General features: G+C 39.3%; 2 protein-coding genes across 12 annotated transcripts in view; both read left to right on the top strand.

Annotated features, from left to right (window-relative positions):
* BLTP1 (bridge-like lipid transfer protein family member 1) overlaps nucleotides 1-9,765 on the top strand; it is a 124,150-nt gene extending 114,385 nt beyond the window's left edge. For all 11 annotated transcript variants that reach the window (XM_074823594.1, XM_074823596.1, XM_074823602.1 and 8 more), the window contains 9 exons: nucleotides 112-269; nucleotides 788-980; nucleotides 1,162-1,379; nucleotides 2,020-2,271; nucleotides 2,823-3,026; nucleotides 4,113-4,307; nucleotides 5,187-5,321; nucleotides 7,905-8,070; nucleotides 9,009-9,765. In XM_074823594.1, coding sequence (XP_074679695.1) covers nucleotides 112-269; nucleotides 788-980; nucleotides 1,162-1,379; nucleotides 2,020-2,271; nucleotides 2,823-3,026; nucleotides 4,113-4,307; nucleotides 5,187-5,321; nucleotides 7,905-8,070; nucleotides 9,009-9,225 — 1,738 coding nt within the window. In that variant the 3' untranslated portion in view covers nucleotides 9,226-9,765. The remainder of the gene's footprint in view (nucleotides 1-111; nucleotides 270-787; nucleotides 981-1,161; nucleotides 1,380-2,019; nucleotides 2,272-2,822; nucleotides 3,027-4,112; nucleotides 4,308-5,186; nucleotides 5,322-7,904; nucleotides 8,071-9,008) is intronic.
* Nucleotides 9,766-10,904: 1,139 nt separating this feature from the next.
* ADAD1 (adenosine deaminase domain containing 1) lies at nucleotides 10,905-21,581 on the top strand. The gene is made up of 11 exons (XM_074821493.1): nucleotides 10,905-11,091; nucleotides 12,492-12,668; nucleotides 13,031-13,198; nucleotides 13,716-13,781; nucleotides 14,312-14,434; nucleotides 15,405-15,528; nucleotides 15,720-15,890; nucleotides 17,554-17,780; nucleotides 19,184-19,421; nucleotides 19,946-20,078; nucleotides 21,136-21,581. Exons 1-11 carry the CDS (start codon nucleotides 10,905-10,907, stop codon nucleotides 21,247-21,249), a joined length of 1,728 nt encoding a protein of 575 aa, XP_074677594.1. The 3' UTR covers nucleotides 21,250-21,581.
* The last annotated feature ends 423 nt before the right edge of the window (nucleotides 21,582-22,004 follow it).

The raw sequence follows: 22,004 nt of genomic DNA on the forward strand, positions 1-22,004 counted from the left end.
TCCTGAAGTCACATATGCCTAACCACATTATTTACTGCTTTCCAGTAAATAATTTTCAGTTTCTCTTTTGACAGCCTGGAAAACTCTTGTCTATTTTCACCTCTGTTCTAGGTGGACCACCAGTGGTTTGAAAAGCCAGGGTCGTCTGTCTGTGGGTAGTAGCAGAGATCGGGAAATTAGCATGTCTGTTGGCTTGGGACGATCACAGTTGGACTCCAGAGGGGGAGTTGTTGGAGGTACCATAGATGTTAATACCCTGGAGATGGTGGGTAAGTTGGAAAGCTGCCTGGTATTAGTATATGCTCCAGACAATAAATGTGAAAAACTAAAGATTATACACAGTACCTCGCTTTGTAAACCTGCTAGGATATAAAAACTTTAGATTCTTACTTGTGTATTCTGACTATGAAACACGCTTCGAATTGAAGGGATAGCCTTCTGATCAAGGGCTGATTCAGTCTCAGGATTGCTCTAAAATTACACTATTTAGTTGTGCAGCCCCCCAGCCCTCTTCAGCTGTCTGGACAGATGGCAACTGAAAACTCTGATAGCATTTCAGCTCCTCCTAGAATTTCAGAAGTGCTTACAGTCTGGGAAATGCAAAACTGCCTTTGGAAAGAGGCGAGGTGTTCTGGTCCTACACCAGTTACGACCTCCCCAGGCATCTGGTAAAGCCAGTGCTTTCTCAGTCCCTCTGTATCACGTGGATGACATAAGGGTGATATGACTGAAAAAACTGATTTTCTTATCTTTAATGATGTATTTCTGCGTTGCTTTGGTATTTCAGCTCATATTTCTGAACACCCAAACCAACAGCCCAGTCACAAAATTCAAATTACCATGGGTTCTACTGAAGCACGTGTTGACTATATGGGGTCCAGTATCCTAATGGGAATCTTCAGTAATGCTGATCTTAAACTACAGGATGAATGGAAAATTAATCTGTATAACACTTTGGACTCAAGCATCTCTGATAAAAGGTAATACTGTTGGAAATGTATAATGTTTGATAAGGTCAGATTCTGCCTGTATGTCTTGTGTCCAGTAATGCTACCCAAAGAAATGTGTCTGCTAGAAAGCAAAGGGTTCATTGTGAGGTTTTTTTGATTGTCAGTAGGAAATAGATTAACTGCTAATCTTCTTGCTGTTTTTAATATCTAGTGAGATATTTGTCCATGGAGACTTAAAATGGGATATCTTCCAAGTGATGATTTCAAGATCAACTACACCAGACCTAATAAAAATAGGAATGAAACTCCAGGAGTTCTTTACTCAGCAGTTTGATACAAGCAAGCGAGCTTTGTCAACCTGGGGACCTGTTCCTTATCTCCCTCCCAAGACAATGGCCAACAACTTAGAGAGAAGCTCACATGAGCAACGTAAGTGGTACAAAAAATATTATACTTCCCGAGTAGGATGTTTTAATTGCAAAAATTCATCTGAGCAACTTTATACATGCAACTATATCTATTTGACTTGAAATAGTTTCTTCAGTACTTTTTTCCTGTAAATTTGGGCTGGCAATAACCTTTCAGCGAAGAATGCAAATATCTCGAGTACCCTGCTCAACCTGGGGCACAATAGTGAACTAAATTATGTTATTTTTAGGTTTTAGTTGTAGTTTTGTTTAAAAAATAAAAAATCTTTTTTGCCATTTTCAAACTATTTCAATAGAGTTGAAATAATTTTCAAAGTCTATTTTGAAGTCTATTTCATAAAAAAACATTTCTACTTGGAGTAGCAGTGAAAGTGTAATGTTACTCTTACTTTCTATTAATCATGAGCTGAAACCATAATTTGTCTGAACACAATGAGTCACTGATTTTCAAGTATGCTTGTTCAGGTACTCTTAAGCTACAACCACCTTACATCACAAAGATGAAACAGTGTCAATGAAACAGATTAGAAAATATCGCCCGTAATTCTATGCATTATTAAAAATATAAATACAGCAGCTATCTTTTCTTTATCTTTCTCCTTCCTAAAGTTTGTTCTTGCTATTGCATGTTTACTTTCTAGTGCTGGATGCAGCCCATCATCGCCATTGGCCAGGAGTTTTGAAAGTGGTGTCTGGGTGCCATATATCCTTATTTCAGATGCCACTGCCAGAAGATGGAATGCAATTTGGAGGATCCATGAGCCTGCATGGAAACCATATGACGCTGGCTTGTTTTCATGGACCTAATTTCCGCTCAAAATCATGGGCCTTGTTTCACCTTGAAGAACCCAATATTGCGTTTTGGACAGAAGCCCAGAAAGTTTGGGAAGATGGTAATTTAAACCATTCCCTCACTTCTCTAAATTCCTTTTAAATGAGTTTTAAGAATGTGTTGATAACATAAGAAGAAATCAAAGAAAAATTTATGTCTGAATCAAGATTATTTCCCAAAATATACCACTTAAAATAATAATCTGTTGCCTCTCCATCTTTACCACAATTTGCTTTATCTGTGGAATAATGCAAAGTACACTTTCAAATATACTAGATATGTCCCTGATAATATGCCCACAACGTGGATTGTCTGCCTTGTTAATTGCATGTCTGTGCTTATGTAGTCCTTTGTTTCTGAATGATGAATTTTGATGGTCTTACTGCTTATATTTGTCTTCATATTGAGAAGATTTTACTGTCTGTAGCTACTGAGGATTTAATTTTTCTGTTGTTTGCAAGTTTTATACCAGTTTTTAACACCACGGGCATACTAATTATGCATGTTAAATACCTGTGTGAGGAGAGTAAGAGGAGAAATCCTACTACCCTTAACAAGCTTCTTTTTCCATTTTTTTTCTTTCACCCCATGCCACCCACACCTTCACTGCAGGTACTAGTGAACACTCCACATACATTGTGCAAACCCTGGACTTCCATTTGGGCCATAACACCATGGTCACCAAACCATGCGGAGCCCTCGAAAGCCCTATGGCAACGATCACAAAGATAACAAGGCGCCGCCACGAAAACCCCCCACATGGAGTTGCCAGTGTGAAAGAGTGGTTCAATTATGTTACAGCCACAAGGAATGAAGGTTAGATTCATGTTCATTAAGTTTTGGGATTGGTCTGCTTGCCAGGCAGTGCAGATGGTGCTGTTTAAAAACTGCTAAATTTCAAGTGGGCTACGCGGAGAAGGGAATTTGAAATAATGGAAGTTGTTTCTTCTTGAGAACCTTATGGTGAACTGTGGAGTGAAGCACAGCAATATGCTGAACAGCTGGAAGTGTTCCTGAGCTATGTCCTTTTTCAAACTGTGCAGTAAAGCTCCATTAGTGTACAGGATGTTTATGTATCTGGCATTGCAGTTGTTGTAGTCTTTCCCTCTTTCACTATATGCAAAACATTTTCTTGTTTCACGTCCAGTTGTGATCTTGTAACATGAGGATATATTTCATTGTATATGAAGGATTTATGGATTAAGTTGAAGTAGGAATGTATTTTAGGCTTCTGTTACCATTACGACTAACACTTGAAAATTACTTGTCTGCCTAAAGTTTTTCAACCTTCAGCTGCTTCTAGGCCTTAAAACATTTTGAGTCATATCTTTAAATCACTGTTAATTGGAAAATAAAACTTTCAAGATAATGTTAAAAGAAATCTTAAAATACAGCTGTCACTATTTCATTCACAAACTGTAGAATCAGTAGATTATATCAATAGAATTTCTGTGAAAGGGCGAATAGCAGAGTATGGCATATAGTGAGAAATGCGCAATGATAGTTTCTTGAAAAAATATTTTTAAATTATCAATATACTAATATTTATTCCTTTTAAAAGACACAACAGGAGGTAGTGGCTGAAGCTCACAAATAGAGGTGCTGTCTGTTAGATATTTTTATGTAGCCCTGTTTTGCTACATCCGGAGCATTTAAGTTTATAAACTACAACAACATTTGATTGTTTGAGCTTTTGTAGCCATGCTTTTGGGAGGATAAAAGGATATAATCATCTTAATAATCATGCACCAGCAGTTTTACAAGGAAATAGTAGCCATTCTTAACTTTTTTGTCTTGTCACAATTTTAAGAACTGAAAACTAATGCAAATGACGTTGCATGTGTACTGTGATAAAAGTCTTGTGACAAAGTTGGATTCAGGAATTTCCTATTGTCCATGTAGAGTTAAACCTGCTACGAAATGTTGATGCTAACAACCCAGAGAGCAGCACAACAGTGAAAAGTTCAAGCTTGCTAAGTGGCTTCAGAGGTGGCTCCAGTTACAACCATGAAACTGAAACCATCTTTGCATTGCCAAGGATGCAGCTGGATTTTAAATCTATTCATGTTCAAGAGCCACAAGAGCCTTCATTACAAGGTGCAGTAAACATAATTTGTTTTATCTTGATCCAAAGCTATTTCTCAAATCAGGAGTTAAACACAAAGCTACCATGCTGATAAGAGCAGAGCATTTAATCTGAGAATTACTGCTGATCTGTAAGAAAGGATACCATTTCATAATAAAATGTAGAGGGAATTCTGTTGAGAGTGTGAAGCTCTAGTCCAGAGACTGGTTATTATAGAAAAAACTCACTAAGAGAAATTAATAGGAATATTTCAGCTAGGCTGGCTGATTTTAGGTGGTTGGTTTTCTTATTTTAATTAAAATATTAAAGAGGGGGGCCATTCTGAAAAAGGGAATATAAGACAGGAACCTGAATTTTATGCTTTTGTTTTCAAAACATTGTATTCAGACTGCAATAGGAAATGGTGGGAAATAAGACTTTTGATGGTATAAGACATTAACATAGATGTTAATCTTGGCTGAGCTGTGGTTTTACTCCATACCTGGATAATACTGCTAGATAAGTCAACATGTTGGTTTTTGGTTGTTTTTTCAATAGCCAAACTAGCAAAATCTGCCATTAGCTTTTCTTGTCTAAAATCTTGCACTGATAGCATAGCACAAGCTCTAGGTCGACTTTCCACATTGGGGATGATCAAGGTTGCTACATGGTAGTATTTCTTTATTTTCAACATCTTTTATAAAATACCAGAAGTTACTCTGTTGGGAAAACTTTAAAAAATGCTGAGGCTGCTAAACACAGGTGTTAATTGTGGTTCTTCCTCTCTTTTGAGTCCCTGATTCAGTAACAGCAGTGTCATTTTCAGATTATGTGTATTTATATTCTCTGTACTTTTATGTATAATGTGTGTACTTGTAAGTGTGTTAATACTATTTTTTATCTGACTGTAGATACAAGTGTTAAACCAAAGGTGGAATGCAGTGTAGTAACTGAATTTACAGACCACATTTGTGTAACTATGGATGCTGAGTTGATTATGTTTCTGCATGACTTGGTATCTGCTTATCTAAAAGAAAAAGAAAAAGGTAAGTTGTTATTTACAAGGTGACGCTCGTCTGACAATCTGCGGTTGTCAGACTATTTGACTGTAAATATTTCACACTTTTTATTAGAGCTGCCTTGTTAAAAAAAGCTAAGCCTAACTTTGCTTCCTCTGTGATCAACAGAAGTAGTATTAAATGTTCTTGAAATCTGGACTTAATGGTATGAAATGATAGTTACCTCTTTCAATCACTGATAAGTGAAATTTAACTGTACAACAACAAAATGTTTTTTCTTGGTTATTTTAGATGGAAAAGCCAAGAGCTATTTTGGCACTTCTCAGAAAGTGCAACATCATTCAGGAAATAGTTGAGCTGATTTTAAGTCAGCTCCTGTAGGGCTGGAAACAGAATAGTTGTGTACAACTTAAAAACCTCATAGTGTCATTATGCTGACGTGCCACCACTGTGCAGGGAGCTGTACTAGTATCTCTGTGTGGCACTTTGCTACACTGTGTAGGTACAGCAGGTTGTTCAAAAACAATTTTGTCGCCTCCAGTGCAGCACCTACCTGCAGTATGCTGCAGAGAACAGACATATCCTCAATTTCTGTTCCTTACCCACTGCTGATGAGCTTGTGCTAGTTACTCTAAGTCATAATCTTGCTCCTGTTTTGACACCTGATATATAGTTTTCCTTTTTGTAAGACGGTATATGCAGATGAAAACTGTTTTAGGAAGTTACTTTTATTGCAGTCCCTTCATCAATGCAGTTTCTTTCAACTGTATTTTTCTGACTTCAGAATACTTTTCCACATGAATATGTTCAGTTGCAGCATTCAAATTCGACACATTCATTGTTAAGCAATATGTGGTCTTTGCTAAGAGCAGCAAATTGAAGACAAATGAGTTTGATGTAAAGTGCAGTGAACACAGATTGATTTTTGTTGTTGCAGACAAGGTGAATAAACAGTGCGGTCATGAATGACTGACTGTGCTCTATGATTACCTGCATGTGGAAGGGAAGGTCATCGTCTAATGGCTTTAATGCTTTACAAGTACTTATTCCCATGATTATCTAAAACCTACTAAATTAATTAGGAATTGGAAATTATAACAGCACTGTGAGTGTTGATCACAGATAAAATTATTTCAGATGTTACATTTACTATAAGTAGAATAGAATAAAAGAGTATTTCAGTTGGAAGAAACCTACAACTATCATCTAGTCCAGCTGCCTGACCACTTCAGGGCTGACCAGAAGTTAAAGCCTGTTGTTAAGGGCATTGTCCAAATGCCTTTTAAACACTGACAGGTGTGGGGCATCGACCACCTCTATAGGAAGCCTCTTCCAGGGTTTGACCACCTTCTTGGTAAAGAAATGCTTCCTAATGTCAAGCCTAAACCTCCCCTGGCACAGCTTTGAACCGTTCCCGTGCGTCCTATCACTGGATACCAGGAGGAGATCAGCACCTCCCTCTCCACTTTCCCTCCTCATGGAAGCTGTGGAGAGCAAATACTATATAATTATCTATTATGTCAGATGAGGTGTCATCACTGAAATTAAAAGCTGCTTATTTGAAGTTTTACAACTTCTGATCTTAAAATAAGGTTTTCCGAATTTTGCCACAGCAATCCTGCTCTAGACTTTAATTTCTGTACTTTACTCTTGTGGCAGCCTTTAAAGAAATATGTGACACAGTCATGTATGTGAAAGTCACATATTTTGTTTTTCTGATGTGTGTCAAATTCAATGTTGTGCATAGTAGTTTGCACTCATTACTGAACTGTATAGAAAATGTAATACTTATTCATGTGATGCAACATGTTGTGATGTATAAACGTAACTTATATGATGTAGAACACCTTAAATTAAGTATTTTGAAATTTTATTTTTATAACTAATCATATAAAAATCTGTTTACATATAATTGTATACAGCTCAGCTAGCAGTGCTTCCTAAAAGCACTTTATAGTAAAATGTCCAACAGGTGAAGAAACTAATAAAAGGGGAGGATAACTATTTTTGGTGGAACTTTGTCAAGCTGTCTTAAATCAAAATTCAATACAAATTCACAGATTTTTTCTTTTTTTTTATGAAATATGTTGTTTGGAAGAGCAGGAGCTGCTGTTCCTTTTCTGTATCCCAGGACTTAAACTGAAGTAAGATCTGCGTTCAGATCCTCTTGATGCCTTTGGACAAAGCTTTAACTTAATTATTCCCCCACCATCCTCCTCTTCCTCAGAGACTACTCTCTCAATCTAAAGAAATATTCTAAACTAGGAGCACGTCTGAATTTTGCTTAGGGAACGTAATATGCTTTGTTGAATGCCATGACAGATTTGAAAGCAAGCCCCTCTATATGGATGTGTTGGGCTGACAGAGAGAGGGAAGAATCCCACATTCCATTGTTATCCAGTGCCTATTACAGTTTTCACAGCATAGTTTTTACTAGCACTTTGTTCAAACCAAAACTGTTTGCCAGAAATTCTGTAAAGCTGAAACACAAGGTGGTGTTCTCTTTCCCTGAGATTTGTGCTTTTGTTTTATTTAAATGCTGTACAAAGAGAATACAAGTGAGATGCTCATGACTGACTGGTGTGGGGTTTTCCTCTTTCCGTTTTGTAGCAATTTTTCCTCCTCGCATTTTGGCTGCTCGTCCAGGGCAGAAGAACTCAGTTGGTGTTCTTGAGGACAGCTCCACTGACAAAGAGGCAGAGGAAAGCATTACGTACACTACAGTTGACTGGAGAGAATTTATGTGCAATACTTGGCATTTGGAACCCACGCTCAGGTAACAAGCAGGCTGATCTGCAGTCTGTTAATGCATTTTATCTGTGGGTACTGTCCTGCAAATGACAAGTGTTTCCAAGTTGATGCTGTTCAGCCCCTAAGAGGATCAATCATATGGATGCTGTTACACATCTGTCTTCGGCTATTAGGGCTGCTAGGAAAGATATCTGCTACAGGACATGACAGAAGATGGATAAGGCAATTATCTATTGCATCAGTTAATTTCTAGATTAGAATTTATTCAGATTAAAGGTACGGTTGGAGGCTCTTCAAATTTAGGATACAGTAAAATTTAAACTCATTAAGGACCACAGATTATTGTGTTTGACTCTGTCCTACAACAGTCCATTCTCTTTCTGCCATATAGTTTTTCATCTTGCAGTTTTCCATTTTTAGCATTCCAGTTTTAGTTCTTTAAGCAGTCACCTTAAAATAAAAAAGCACTATATATTAGTTGCTATATGGCAGTTGAAATTTGGCACAAAAGAAGAGTGTGTATAGCAGCAACTTGCTGCTCTCAATATGCACTTCTAATCACTGAAAATGACTCTTCTCTGCGTCAGTGTTTGTTTGGTTTTTAACCTCTGCTGCCACTGCTGGAGCACTTCATTCACCTATCAAAATGTTCATTCACATATCAAAACAACACATCAACCCAGGCCAAACAACTCTTGCCAGTTGGCATTTTGTGTTAGCAGTAATAATAAACCAATTTAAACATGGTCTGGAGGCAGCCCAGTGTGGTTTTTTGCTTCCTTGAGGAAAGGATGTTCCATTGGTCATCTTCAGCTTATCTGTATAAATTAAGTTTGAAACAATGGCTGTTAGACTTAAGTTGGTCAGAAGTAACAATGGTAAAAATGGATGCTTGGTTTCTACAAACGCCAGTTGCTATATTTATATATTTGAGATGGAGATCCCTCTTTATTGTTTTTTTAGATTAATATCCTGGACTGGGAGAAAAATTGATCCCGTTGGCGTTGACTACATCCTCCAAAAGCTGGGCTTTCACCATGCAAGGACTACTATTCCAAAGTGGCTGCAGCGCGGTGTCATGGATCCTTTGGACAAAGTTTTGTCGGTCCTGATAAAGAAACTTGGTACTGCACTACAGGATGAAAAGGAAAAGAAAGGAAAAGACAAAGAAGAATACTAGAAGTATAATGTGACAACCATAATTCCGTTTGATTTTATCAAAGTGTTTTATTATATTTTAAGAATTTAAATATGGTTTAAAGAGAAACCTAACAGCTTTTTGCTACTCTATTTAAAACTTACATTGTGAGTAACTGTTTACTGTGGTACATGATACCATTCTGTATCTGAAGTTATTGCATGATGATGACCAATGTATATTCTGTGAAGGAATAGCTGGAACACTGTAAATCTGCTCCTCGGCGTCCACTGTTTTATTATGTGCAATATGATTCCTGCATCTTTAAAATACTTGCGGATTAACTGTGAATTTTCATAAACGTTATTTGCCATAACATGAACCCCTCGTTGATGTGACTGGTAATTGATTTGTTGATGTAGACTTGTGTAAATTATATATATATAACTTATGAAACTGTGATTGCCTTAGTGCTAAAAATCATTAAGTTTATTACACTTGTAATAAAATTTAACTACTGTACAGGGCAGCTTTTTTTTTTGTTCGACTTCCTTGATTAAAAAAAAAGTGTTTTAAGTGGAACTTTGCACCGAGTCTCATTTACGTGAGGTGACTCGGAGAGGCTCTGCCGGGCCCCCTCCCCCCGCCGTGGCGGGAGGCCGCCCTCCCCCTGGGGGCCTGGAAAAAGGCGAGGCGAGCTCCCGGTGCCCCCAGGTAGGAAACTCCGAGAGCGGCCGCCACCAGCCACAGGGAGGGGGCGGCGGCGGCCCCACGGGCGGTGCTTCCCCGCCGCCCGCTCCCGCCGCAAGTGGGTCAGGGCGCGGCTCCGCCCGCCCGGGCCCCCTCGGCTGCTCCAGGCCCGTGACGCCTCTGGCGGTTTCGGGTGCCGCCCTGCCCGCCGGGACGCGCCGCTCGGCGGCACGGGAAGCCGACGAGACAGCGGGCAGGCGGGCGCTGCGGCCCCGGGGAGAGGCGGGGCGCGCTCCTTCCCTCCCCTCCTCCCTCCCTCCCCTCACGCCTCGGCCGCGCCGCACGTGGCGGGCGCTCCGCGGAGGGATCTGCCGTCTCGACAAATGGCGGGAATGCGCAGCGGCCCGTCCGCTCCTCGAATCCCTCCGCCCCGGGATCCTGGCGGGAAGAGCCGCCAGGGCGAGGCGCGGAGCGGGCGCTCAAGCCCTCAGGGCGCTGAGGAGGGGCGGCCGCCGTCCACCGCCCGCGCCTCCTCCTCCTGCTCCTCCCTTCTCTCACCTTAGGCGTTCTCCGGCGGGTGTAAACGCTCCGCAGCTGGACGACCAGGGCGGGCCGCCCAAGCGGTGTGGGTTTCCTCACAGCACAGGAGGAGGAGAGGAGAGCAGGTACCAAAGTTTTCCACCCCAGCGCCAGCTTGTCCTGGAAACTTGAGAGGGAGCAGCTTTGTTGCTTTAGTTTTCACCTTGCACCCTCGAGCGCCGGCTGGGGGGTTGTGTCTCGTCCTTCGGGCTGGTTGCAGGAGGAGGTGCAGAGCCGTGTTAGGCGTCGGGGAAGGCGGTTAGCTGAACCTCGTGGTGTGAGGGGGTTGGAAGGACGCTGGGTCTCAGGTCTTCTGCCCCAGCCTCTAGGCAAGCAGAGTTCGAGCTATTTGTAGGGCTCTTGTGAAACATCTTAATTAAGAAAACTGGAGTTTGCAGCATGCCTTTAACATCTCATAACTTCACTGTTAAATTTGCTTAGGCTGGTGAAGAATGGCTAGCAGCAACAGCTGGTTTCAGAGTGTTGGAATACCCCTTTTTGACCCCGTACAAAAGAAGGCTTTGCCACCTCAGGCTCTTAAGCAGTCACCTTTAAAGAAGCTTTCTCAGTCTGTGACAGGAAGGCCAAAGCTTCCACCTTCTGACAGGTGTAGTGTACCAAAGGTGGCACCAAATCCAGGTATAGTTTTCAGTTTATACACTGGGATTAGCTATTAAAATACACTGTTAATGCTAGTGAAAGTAATTTTGTCATTTTCTCTTTTTTTTGAAAGGTTACAACCTCTGCTGCATCTTCTTACTGCTGTATTTTCTTAAATGATTTCTTAGCATCTGCTTGAACTTCCTCTTCTTCCTGTGTCCTTTTGTACTGGAAGATTGTTAGAGTAAGAGATTTGTTGTAGGGTGGGCTATATAGTCTGCAGCATTTCATAATTACGAATTCCCAGTTACACAGTAAGTGTGCTGTAGAGATTGCCAAAATACCGGCCATGTACTGCGGCATGAATTTTTGTAGAGATCGTTGAGAAAAGTTTTAACTGGTTCCAGATGTCCCAGGATGTATTTTGAATTCTATCTCTTTAAATAGTTGTATTGAGGTAAAGACATCTATTTATGAGACTTGAAGGTAGCAGTTTATTTTAGTTCTTGGCAGGGACATACTGTGCCTGAGTATATGGCAACCCTGAAGATGATGATTCCATCCATCCTAGAGTTGATACAGGGAAAAAGGTTTCATTTTTTCTCTTAAATCTGAAAGAACACACCAATTCTTCAGATGTAGATGCTGCAGGAAGTGTTAATTGATTATTCTGTAGGAGACCTCCAAGTCAAAGAGAACTGCCCAGAGACAGTGTGCTCCTTGGAAGAGTTTGTCTTTCAAATGAAACTTAGAAGTGTGGGTTTGCCTTGGGACTACTCAGAATTTACAGAACTCTCTTATGACCTGACTCTCCTGCTTCACGTTGCCCTCTGAAGAGCAGAAGGGCTCTGTGCTAGGACAGATGAACTGCCCGCCCACCTGCTGTCCTGGTTCCAAGTGTGGTTCTTCGTGAGCACACGTGTGGGGTCAGAGTAGCGGTGCAGTGCAGCTGTCCCGGTGTTTTGTCCTGGCCGCCTCAGCCAGAGGTGTAGTCTCTCTTCAGCAGCTCTTTGTGGGTGTTTTTCTTTGAATGAGTTACCTGCTTTTTGAATAATACGTGTGGTTGCTAAAACTTTTATAGTGCTTTGACAGGGAGTTCCACCACTTCATAGTTTGGTGTGCAAAACCACATGCTCCATTGTTTTGAAGCTGCCATCAGCAACTTTTATTTGATCACTGGTTTGCAAGGGAGGGGAGGGGGAATCTATGTTGTATTTACATGTCTGTGTTCAGAGGTATATGGATTCAGTACTCCAAGCTTTGATGCTTTTAAAAGAGGAGATAACACACCGTTTCAGAATTGCTAGTATTCTTAATGTAGGATTCAGTACAAAGCAATACTGCTCCAGAGTAAATGTTTTAGCTTTTTGTTCTTCTGAGAAGCATCAAAAAAGCAGATTTAAACTGTCGGAGAGTGTATTTTCTTAATGTTGTTTCAGAACCTTTTCTTTTGGAAGCAGCCCATGCACCCCCATCATCAGCACGTCCTCCAAAGAAAGACCTAGAGGAGTTTATTGCAAGATATAAACAGGGACTAATAAACCCAGTGTCTGCCTTGCATCAGTTTGCACAAATACACCATTTACAACTTGAATTCAAAGAAACTAGTGTGCCAGGTAAACACTTCTTTTCCTAAATAAAAGACTGAATTTCTGCCGTTGGTATTGGTGGCACTAATACAGATGTTGCTTTTTGGCTGCCCTTTTGTTGTTTACACAGCTGTGTCTCATAATTAATTACTACAGAGTTTGATCAGATAATTGTATAAAATTCTGGCTGCTACCAGAACTTGGTGAAAAGTGCATAAAGTGAAAGCCGCCAAAATTCTTGTGGAGGTGAAAGGTTTGAGTTGTATTTTGCTAAAATTGCCTTTTTGTCTTGTACTCATCCCTGGAATGAGAATAAACACATAAAGTTGTGGATAAAAGTACCTTAAGATAATGTCACTAATTGTGTCTGCTTTTTTTCTCCTTTAAAGGCAATATCATAAGGCCTTATTTTGCCTTTTGTGCCATGGTAGATGGTGTTTGCTACAATACTGGACTGGGAAGAACCAAGAAGGAATCTAAATTAAATGCAGCTAAACTGGCTCTTGATGAATTACTTAACTTCCAGTATACAGGGGCAAAGGCTTCTGAGAAGTCAGGTAAATATTCTAGCAACACCTAATTAGAATTTTAAAGGCTTGGCTTAAAGGTTTCCTATGTAAAATCTCTGTGTAATTTTATTAAATGCTTCTGTATCAGGGTCTCTGTCAGTTTTCTGGAATCCTTTGGGCAGAGTTACTTGTATTGTTCTGCAACTGTTTTTTGTGTATTAGAAGTTGCATCAGTTTGTAGCACAGAGCAGAGAATACTGAAGGAATTAGTTTATTTGTTGCTGTTGCGCTTGATTTGCTACTCACTGGGTAACAGCAATATGGAATTGATCCTAAGTGGTTTCAAATGTTTATGATTAAAAGGCTTTACTACTGAGTTATTACTTTCAAAAGTAGTTATCTTCTTTTAAGGGTTGCTGCCTAAATAGTTCTACGCTTACAAGGACTTCAAAATTAGAAAAGAAAATTCTTAGAGAATTAGAAACTTTAACTTGCTGGAAGTAGCGTGAAATCCATGTTTTGAAATTTGGAATGCCCATCCCAATTTGAAATGTTACATTCTTAGATCCTCCCTGTACTGCTGAGCACCAAACTCCAATGAACTCTGCTTGTGTTTCAAGGATCTGTTCGGGTAAGGAATAGTCTTGGTTTTTCTCTATCAATTCAAATTACCTAGCAAATGCTTGATTTTCTTTTTTGTTTTAAATTCTTCTTTCAATGCATGTAGTGATCTCTACAAAGTTACTGTTACTTTAAGCATCTTCTCTTTGAAGAATGCTGTAAGAATTAGTGTCGCTAATGTAGAAAATTGACTATCGGTTCTATAAACAGACAGAACTTCAGTAAATTGCTTGAATTTAAGTGGTGAAATGGTGACAGAAATAGAAACAGTATTTCTGTCCTTACTTGGCATCCTGTGCGCAGTAGGTGATCCAACTTGATCTATATCCCTGATCTATTATCATGAATAAAAAAAGCATAAGGTGTTTAGGTATTATTGTCCTTTAGGTATTCCTGTCCATCCTGATAATCTTCAGAATCCCAAAAGTGTGTGTTGATAGTAGTGCTTTTACCATGTGTTTAGATTTATAATTTGGCAAGTGGTTGATCACGTCTGTTTTCCCCCCCCTGCAAATTTGTGTCTTGCTGGCTTTTATTTAGGAGGACAGCTTATGTATCAAAAACTTCCACAAACACTTGAAGAAATATTTAACAGCCTGACTACCAAACATCCTGAGTACCAAAGTTGTGGCAGTTCACTGGCTGCGTTCATCATTGGAAAAGGCAAGTCTGTTTTGACCGTGAGTATTGGGGAGTGGGAAACCTAGGCTGTTTGTGTCCCCAGAGAGCCTTGATCAACGTGTTTCTGATCTGATAAATCAATGCGAAGGGTAGCTCTCCTCCTTTGATGTACTCTGTTCTGATGGCTCTGTCATATGCATAGTTGTGCTACAGTCATGCAAGTGTTCAAGACCTACATAAGCACTTCCTTGTGCTGTTTCAAAGAGACGTAAGGCTGTGTAGGCCAGGGCAGGGGGATGTGCCTGAAGGAGGCTGTGACACCATGGGAAGCCCACGCTGGAGCAGGCTCCTGGCAGGACGTGTGGCCCCATGGAGAGAGGAGCCCACGCTGGAGCAGGTTTGCTGGTGGGACTTGTGACCCTGTGGGGGACCCACATTGGAGCCGTCTGTTCCTGAAGGATGGCACCCTGTGGGAGGGACACACACTGGAGCAGTTTGTGGAGAACTGCAGCCTGTGGGAAGGACCCAGGCTGGAGTGATTCATGAAGGACTATATCTTGTGGGAGGGACCTCGTGTGGGAGCAGGGAAGGAGCAGCAGAGACTAAGGGTTAGGAACTGATGTTTCGCATACCCTGTGCCCCTCGGGCAAGGAGGAGAGGAGGTACAGGAGTCAGGAGTGAAGTTGAGCCTGGGAGGAAGGTGGGGTAAGGGGAATATGTCTTTATTTCTGGTTTTGTTTCTCACTATACTACTCTAATTAGCAATAAATTAATCTTCCCCAACTCGAGTCTGTTTTGCATGTGATGGTAAATAACAGGCAGTCTCCCTGTCCTTAACTTGACCTACAAGCTTTTCCATTTTTTTATGGAATCATTTAGGTTGGAAAAAACCTTTAAGATTGAGTCCAACCTGCTGGGGGACAGGGCTGTGAGAGAGCATCTTGGTGGGCATCTGGCAGCCAGACAAGGTTAACCCACCACAGTCACGTAAAAATAAATGTTTTCCTTTTAGGTGGACAGCATGAAGTTGTAGCTCTAGGAACAGGAGAATGTAACTACAGTCAGTGCTTTCAACCTTGTGGAAGAGTGTTGCATGACAGCCATGCCATTGTTATTGCCAGACGTTCTTTACTTAGGTGAGAATGTGTGTACAAATAGTTAACCAGTTCTCAGTTTTACTTTTGCAAATGTAAATATAAGCGCACTTGCATTTTATAGTTAGGACCTTCTGGATTATTTTCAAAACGTGAATTAAATGTGAATGTCGATGTATTTGTAAACCAAGTAGTGTTTTTCACTTTTACCATTACTTAACACTTTATTTTAGATATTTTTATAGACATCTTTTGCTGTTCTATAATGAAAATCCCATGAGGACAGAGAAATCCATATTTTGCACAGCACCAGCCTCGAAGCTGCTTACCCTAAAGCAAAATACAACTATCTTTCTCTACATGAATCAGCTTCCAAAAGGAACTGCTCAGTTAAAATCACAGATGTAAGTACCTCAGAGATGTTGTAGTGGAAGATCAGTTTGTTAGCAGTGACAAACACGTTTTGAGTGTGGAAAATACGCATTTTTACACATTTCTAAGATGGAGGCAGGCTATTGTCATGTTTTGGAAACAATGTTCAGGGTGGTAGTGATAAGTGTGTGAGATAACAGCTCAACATGGCGATACAAAAAACTTCTACGTGGGTTATAGCTTCAGGATGATGCTTCATTTATTACAGATACCCGCTTACCTGTTAACCCCCCTCCCAAGATACTGTTAAAATACTAATAAATCATTAAATTTAACCACTGAGCAAGTGGATGTGGTGACTTAATGTCATTATTTGCACCACTGGACTAGAGTATAAAAAGCCTTGAATTAAAATAACAGGCTCCTGCTCTGCTTTATAGAAAAAAGGTAATGAGAGGAACTTGATGGGACAAATACACTCCTGTGCTTATTACACTTCCAACTTCTGTTAAATTTCTGAAAGTTGTGGGGTTTTTTTAATAGTTTTGACATTTAACTAGCAGCAATCGCTGGTTTACCAAGTTAATATGAACAGTGTTATTTTGTGTGCCTTACAGTGGTGCAGTGGAATAATGTCCCTGAAAGTCGTACAGTCATAACTTTATCATATGTAGAAGACAGGTAGCTGCTTTTGTACTGTGTGTGGGTGTTTGGAAGGCAGACTTGTGAGCTGGAAGTCACAGCCAGTTCATTGCGAGTTGTGCTGACCGGAGGAGCCCATCCTGTTGGAACTGCAAGAAGGTTTTAGATTACTTCCAGTGTCATAGCCTGCTCTTACGAGGAAATGCATTGATGGGACTGGATGCAGTTTGTAAGCTACTCTGTAATAGTTGACGGATCACAGATTCAGCACTTTTTCTCTTGCTTTTTGTCCATTCTGGTGTGTGGTCTCTTGAGACAAACACTGGGAAGTATTTTCTTCTAATAGAGCAGATTTGCTAATGTGTGGGGTTGTTTAAAGATAGTTTTTAAAAAGGAGCTACTTGCAAGTAATCCATTAAATAGCGAAATGTGCCCACTTATTAACAGGCAGTAGCATGTTTCTTACACCAAAATTAAATGGTTGCTTTATAATAATGTAGTAAAGCAAGAGCACCTTTAACCATAACATTGTAAGTTACAATAAAATTGGGGAGAGTTAGCTCAGAACTTCAGGCTTTGACTTCTTACCTTCTTAAGGGGGAAAAATGTTTTGCTTCAGGCAATCACTGTTGTGTCTCCCTAATGTGCTGCATCTGCTTGTTTTAAATATTTTGAGGAATTGCAGTGTAAATTGTGTTTTAAAGGAGATTAACAACCTTACAACTGTGTTTTCACAAGATGAACAGCCTCACATGTAACTTCTGTCACCATGTTAAGTAGACACAAAGTGATAGCTTGTTTGCAACATATGCTGATCTTTTTTTAATATTTGCACAACTGATGGCTAAGATTGGGTTGAATTACTATTTCTTATTTAAATACTGATTTCAGTATTCCAGTCACTTGAGCAGCTGAAGGAGGTGTTTCTAAAATTAACAACATAATGTAAGGACCAGATCCTCTTGATAATTGTTTTCTGAGAAACAGATAGCACTTTACAATAATCTCTGATTAGAGTACTTTCTCACTGAAATTCACTTTCTTGTCTTTCAGACATCTCAATCCACAATCTATATCTGCTTACGGAACTAGTGAAGAATTGAGTCTTCATGTTGCTGTAGAAGGCAAGATGTACCTAACTGTTTGTTGTCCACCTAAAACTGTTAGAGCCAGCAGTATGTCAGCTAGTGACAAATTAACAAAATGGGAAGTGGTTGGTATTCAGGGAGCATTGCTGAGTCACTTCATTGAACCAGTGTACATCAACAATATTCTTGTAGGTAAGCTTAATGCAAATCTCATTGGGTTTTTTGTATGTTTTCAAGTTCCAGTTCGATTACATTTTATAAAACGTAAACTGACCCAAGATGGTTCTTTAAAGAATTATAGTATTTTTCTGAAAAGGTACTAAGCGTGTATTTTTTTTTCACTCATCTTTGAAATGCTCTAATGTAGAACTCAGGCTTGCTCTTTTGTCATTGTGGGTTTGTTTTGTCTTGCCAGGTTGTTATTCCTTTACTGTGTATTAGAGTAACAGAAGAAGTGCAGCATTGTTTTATAACAAATTAAATTTTAGATATTGAGAAAATAGCAAGTGTGACAAATGCTGTTAACTGTTCAGTCAAATATGGTGACTTTAAGGTGACAGTGTTAGCCACTTAACTGTAGAAATGAACAGTGGTGGAAGAGCTGCCAGTATTTAACTGAAAAGCGCTCAATTTCACCCTGGGGTATCTTAAGAGCTCTATTGGAAAGTCTTTGTTCAGTTTTCTGTTGTGACCGTGGTCTGTGCCCCCTCACCTCCCCCCTTTGTATTGGTTAATGCAAATAGATGTTTTGTTGAGGAATAAGGTTTACCAAGGTGATAGTGAATTCTCAGGATCTTGTGGCAGTCAAGAAGACCATATTATTACCAGATCTCAGTTCAGTAGCTTTTATTTATGTGGTGGAATTAAATTAAGGAGTATTATCCTGAAGGTTTGCAGGTGTTCCTTGCTCTCAGTATTTGTATTATGAGACTCTAGTACACAGATGTCTGAGTTCCCCAGACATTGAAGATTTAGCAGCTTTTCCTTTTCTAACACAGAACAAGGTTTTTGAAGTGCTCCGAACGATCTTGCAAGAGTTGGTGAATGACTGCCTGTTCCTTCTGAGGAAGTTTGGGCGCTTTTACTTAAAAGTGATAGTAAAATTTCTAATATGCTCACTTAAGTGGTATTCAGAGTAAACATAATCTATAATATATTGCACTTCAATTTAATAGAAATTCTATGCCCATTCCTTGAGATACTATGGACCAAAGCATATTTGTTTACTAGGCAGACAGAAATACTGTTGGATATGGATTAATGTGGGCAACTCCCTAGCTTATTTTGTAATCTAGAACATCAAAGTTTGTGTTGCAGCTTCTATTTTAATGGTGTCTTCTGCAAGGAGTGTAACTAGTTGATGAAGAATGTGATGTTCCAAAAAGGATGCATCCAATGAAAGTAATGATGCCTCTGGAGAAGAAACTGTGAAATCATTCCTGTTCTGTCAACTGAATATTGGAACTGATTTTTCCAAATGTTAATTATGTGTAGAAAAATGAATATAATGTAGACCAATGGAAACATCTGCATTCTTAGCTTTTTTTTTTTAATTTGATGTACTTATATGTAACTGATCTTGTTTTGTTTAACAGGAAACGGAAATTGCAAGGATACAAGAGGACTAGAAATAGCTATAAAACAACGTGTTGATGATGCACTTACATCAAAGCTTCCCATGCCTTATGTGGTCAACAGATCCCATACTTACTTGGTGAATGCTGCACGCCCAATTCAAATGGACTATACACAGAGGTCTCTTAGTCTGAACTGGTCGTTGTCAGATACATCACTGGAGGTTGTGGATGGGTTAAATGGAAAAACCACTGAAAGGTTAGAATTTTTCCTTGTTATGTTGGAAATAAGAGCTAGCCTTATTGTTTTGTGCAGGTTCATTGGCATATTAATTTTTTAAGCTATGCATGGAGGCTACAGTATTACCCAAATGAGAGGGGTTTTCTCCTGTGTTAGGTGAATGCATCCCATGGTTAGATGTAGTTTTAGAGATCTTGTAACTTCACAGTGAAATACCAAGATATGAAATCAAATAGTTCTTTGAACTGAGATGTCTTTATTTCATTGTCTGTTGTAGTAAATATATTAGTTTTCACGGTACGTAAAACCAGTTGGCATCCTAGTTCAGATGAATTCCAGTTTGAAAATCGTTTTTGGTTGGCTTGTTTAAATTCTCACAGCTGCTGATTTGCATTAGCTTTGCTCATTGAAAGTGGAAGTAGAATCCTGTGATTGTATTCGCAAAGCATTAGAGGGGAAAAAAAATCCTGTAATGGTCAAAACAACGTACTGTAATGTATTTGTTACTGACTTTTGTTATTCTTTTTTCATTTTGACTATAGCTCACCATTCAAAAGTGGCGCTTACATGGCAAGTCGCCTTTGCAAGGCGGCCATGTTTAGTCGTTTCAAATTGCTTGCTAAGGAAGCAGAACGGAATGATTTGCTTCAGGTTACAACGTACCATGAAGCTAAGGTAAGCTGGTACGGGAAGGGAGGGGACGTTTCAGTAAGGAGATTCTTAACAGCTACTCTCAAAGCTGGTTTGGTAGCCAGGGGTGACTTTCTGCTTTGCTGAAGACTTCGCCTGAACAGCTGTATCTCCTTCATTGGCTATATTCAAGTAAAATTAATCTGCTGAATTAATCGTGAAACATTCTCTGTGAAGATCTGCTGTGTTTTGTCTCGGCATGTGGAGGTTGCTGGCCATTTTCCTCACATAAGATAGTTTCATATTAAAAAGGTTGGGGGTTTTTTGTTCATTAGTTCATTTTCAATCTTACTTTTTATATTTGTTTCATACGTAGGTAGATACTTTTCTACCACAGTGTAGTCTTATGGGAGGATTCTTTGGTCACAGAGGAGTAGGAAAGTAGGAATCGTTCATGGAAAGACAGCATTAGGTCCCAGACTTTCCTTTCCATATAAAAATACAGATAAATTACTTAAAGGAGCTACTGTGATTCTTGATTGCTGTAAACACAGTTCACTCACTTCTGTCCATACTTGGAAATAGGTAGTCTCATCTTACTTCTCGGTACTCTTCCAGGTTTTTCCTCTCCTTTGTTCAAGAGATATATTTTATTTCCAAAATTGTTACGTGTAACTTAAGTTTTTGTAAAGTACATATCTTTTTTTTTTTTCCTCCTGTCAGAACATGCAAGAGATCATTTTTTAAATGACTCAAAAACTACTTCAAAATAGAATGGCTTGCTAATTGACTGTTCATGTGTTTATATTTGCATTGAGTGATAGTAAGTTTATTTTCTGTGTAAAGATATTCTTGAAACTGAAAAGATGCTGAAAAAGAATAATGTTTAACAAAACAATTCTCTCATCCCAATAAATGCCCAAACATATAAAAAGAGTATGTTTTCAGAGTCTGTAACACTTTCACTGTCAGCAACTGAGGAAACTAAGGTCTGTATATAGTGTTTTCCACAAGATTTCTGTTTGTGCATATTATATGCTGGTGGTAAAGAACACAGGTCTCTGCAACCATCATTACTGAGATCTTTGTTTCTTTTTTTTAGATTCAATCTGAATTGTACCAAGAAGCTAAAAGTTTGCTGCAAAGCTACTTAGAGCAACATAGTTATGGATCCTGGATTGTAAAGTCTCCACATATTGAACAGTTCAGTGACTGACTGTGAGGTGGATTGTATGTTAAGTCAGTTTGGATGATTTCTTTCAGTAAAATGTAATTCTGATTAGTTAAATATTTAACTGTAGGGTTCATATTTGCAGCTTGAAAATCATTCCAGATGATTTTCTTGTCAATTTAAATGCAGTTATTAAACTATCTGTAAGTTTAATCTCTTCCAAAAGTTGATGTTTTCTCTCACAGCTTTGCAAATCTGTTTTGTTTTGCCCCCCATTGTCACCTCATTTCTGCTCCCTCACCCTGACTCCCACCTCACACATACTGCAATTATGTGGTTTTTTCTGGTAGTTTCAGGAGTGCTGTGTACTGATTTCTTCATTTTCCCCACCTTTTTCATAACTGTCTTTAAGAAAGAAAAAACCTCAGTAGAAGTTTGATTTCTTAAAAAAAAAAAATATATATACCAATGTGAGAATCACTTTCAGAAACAAAAATTGGCATAGGCTTCCTTTCCTGGTCATTTTAAGACTTTTGTTTAGCATGGATTTGCCAAGTGACTTGTATATTATTTGTGGTGGAAGGGTTGAAAAGTGTGCTTTCAAATGTGAAACTTTGAATTACCAAACTGTTACTTAGCTGTTCAGTGACAATCACCATTTTTGGTAGTGGATTTAAAACATTTTAAAGGTGTCAAAGCTGTAAATGGCAAAATAGTGCCATGTAGTACAGAAGTCAGCAGAAGCAAGGTTCCTTCAACTTCTGTGGGCTGCCCCAAAATCCATCAGATGTTAGTACTTG

This window comes from Strix aluco, chromosome 4 (assembly GCF_031877795.1).
Source record: "Strix aluco isolate bStrAlu1 chromosome 4, bStrAlu1.hap1, whole genome shotgun sequence".
NCBI classification, from domain to species: Eukaryota; Metazoa; Chordata; class Aves; order Strigiformes; family Strigidae; genus Strix; species Strix aluco.

Coding starts and splice junctions, on each gene's coding strand:
- ADAD1 (XM_074821493.1), top strand. CDS start 10,905: ATGGCTAGCAGCAACAGCTGGTTTCAGAGTGTTGGAATACCCCTTTTT. Junction 12,669..13,030: donor CAAAGAAACTAGTGTGCCAG/GTAAACACTTCT, acceptor TCTCCTTTAAAG/GCAATATCATAAGGCCTTAT. Junction 15,891..17,553: donor GCTCAGTTAAAATCACAGAT/GTAAGTACCTCA, acceptor CTTGTCTTTCAG/ACATCTCAATCCACAATCTA.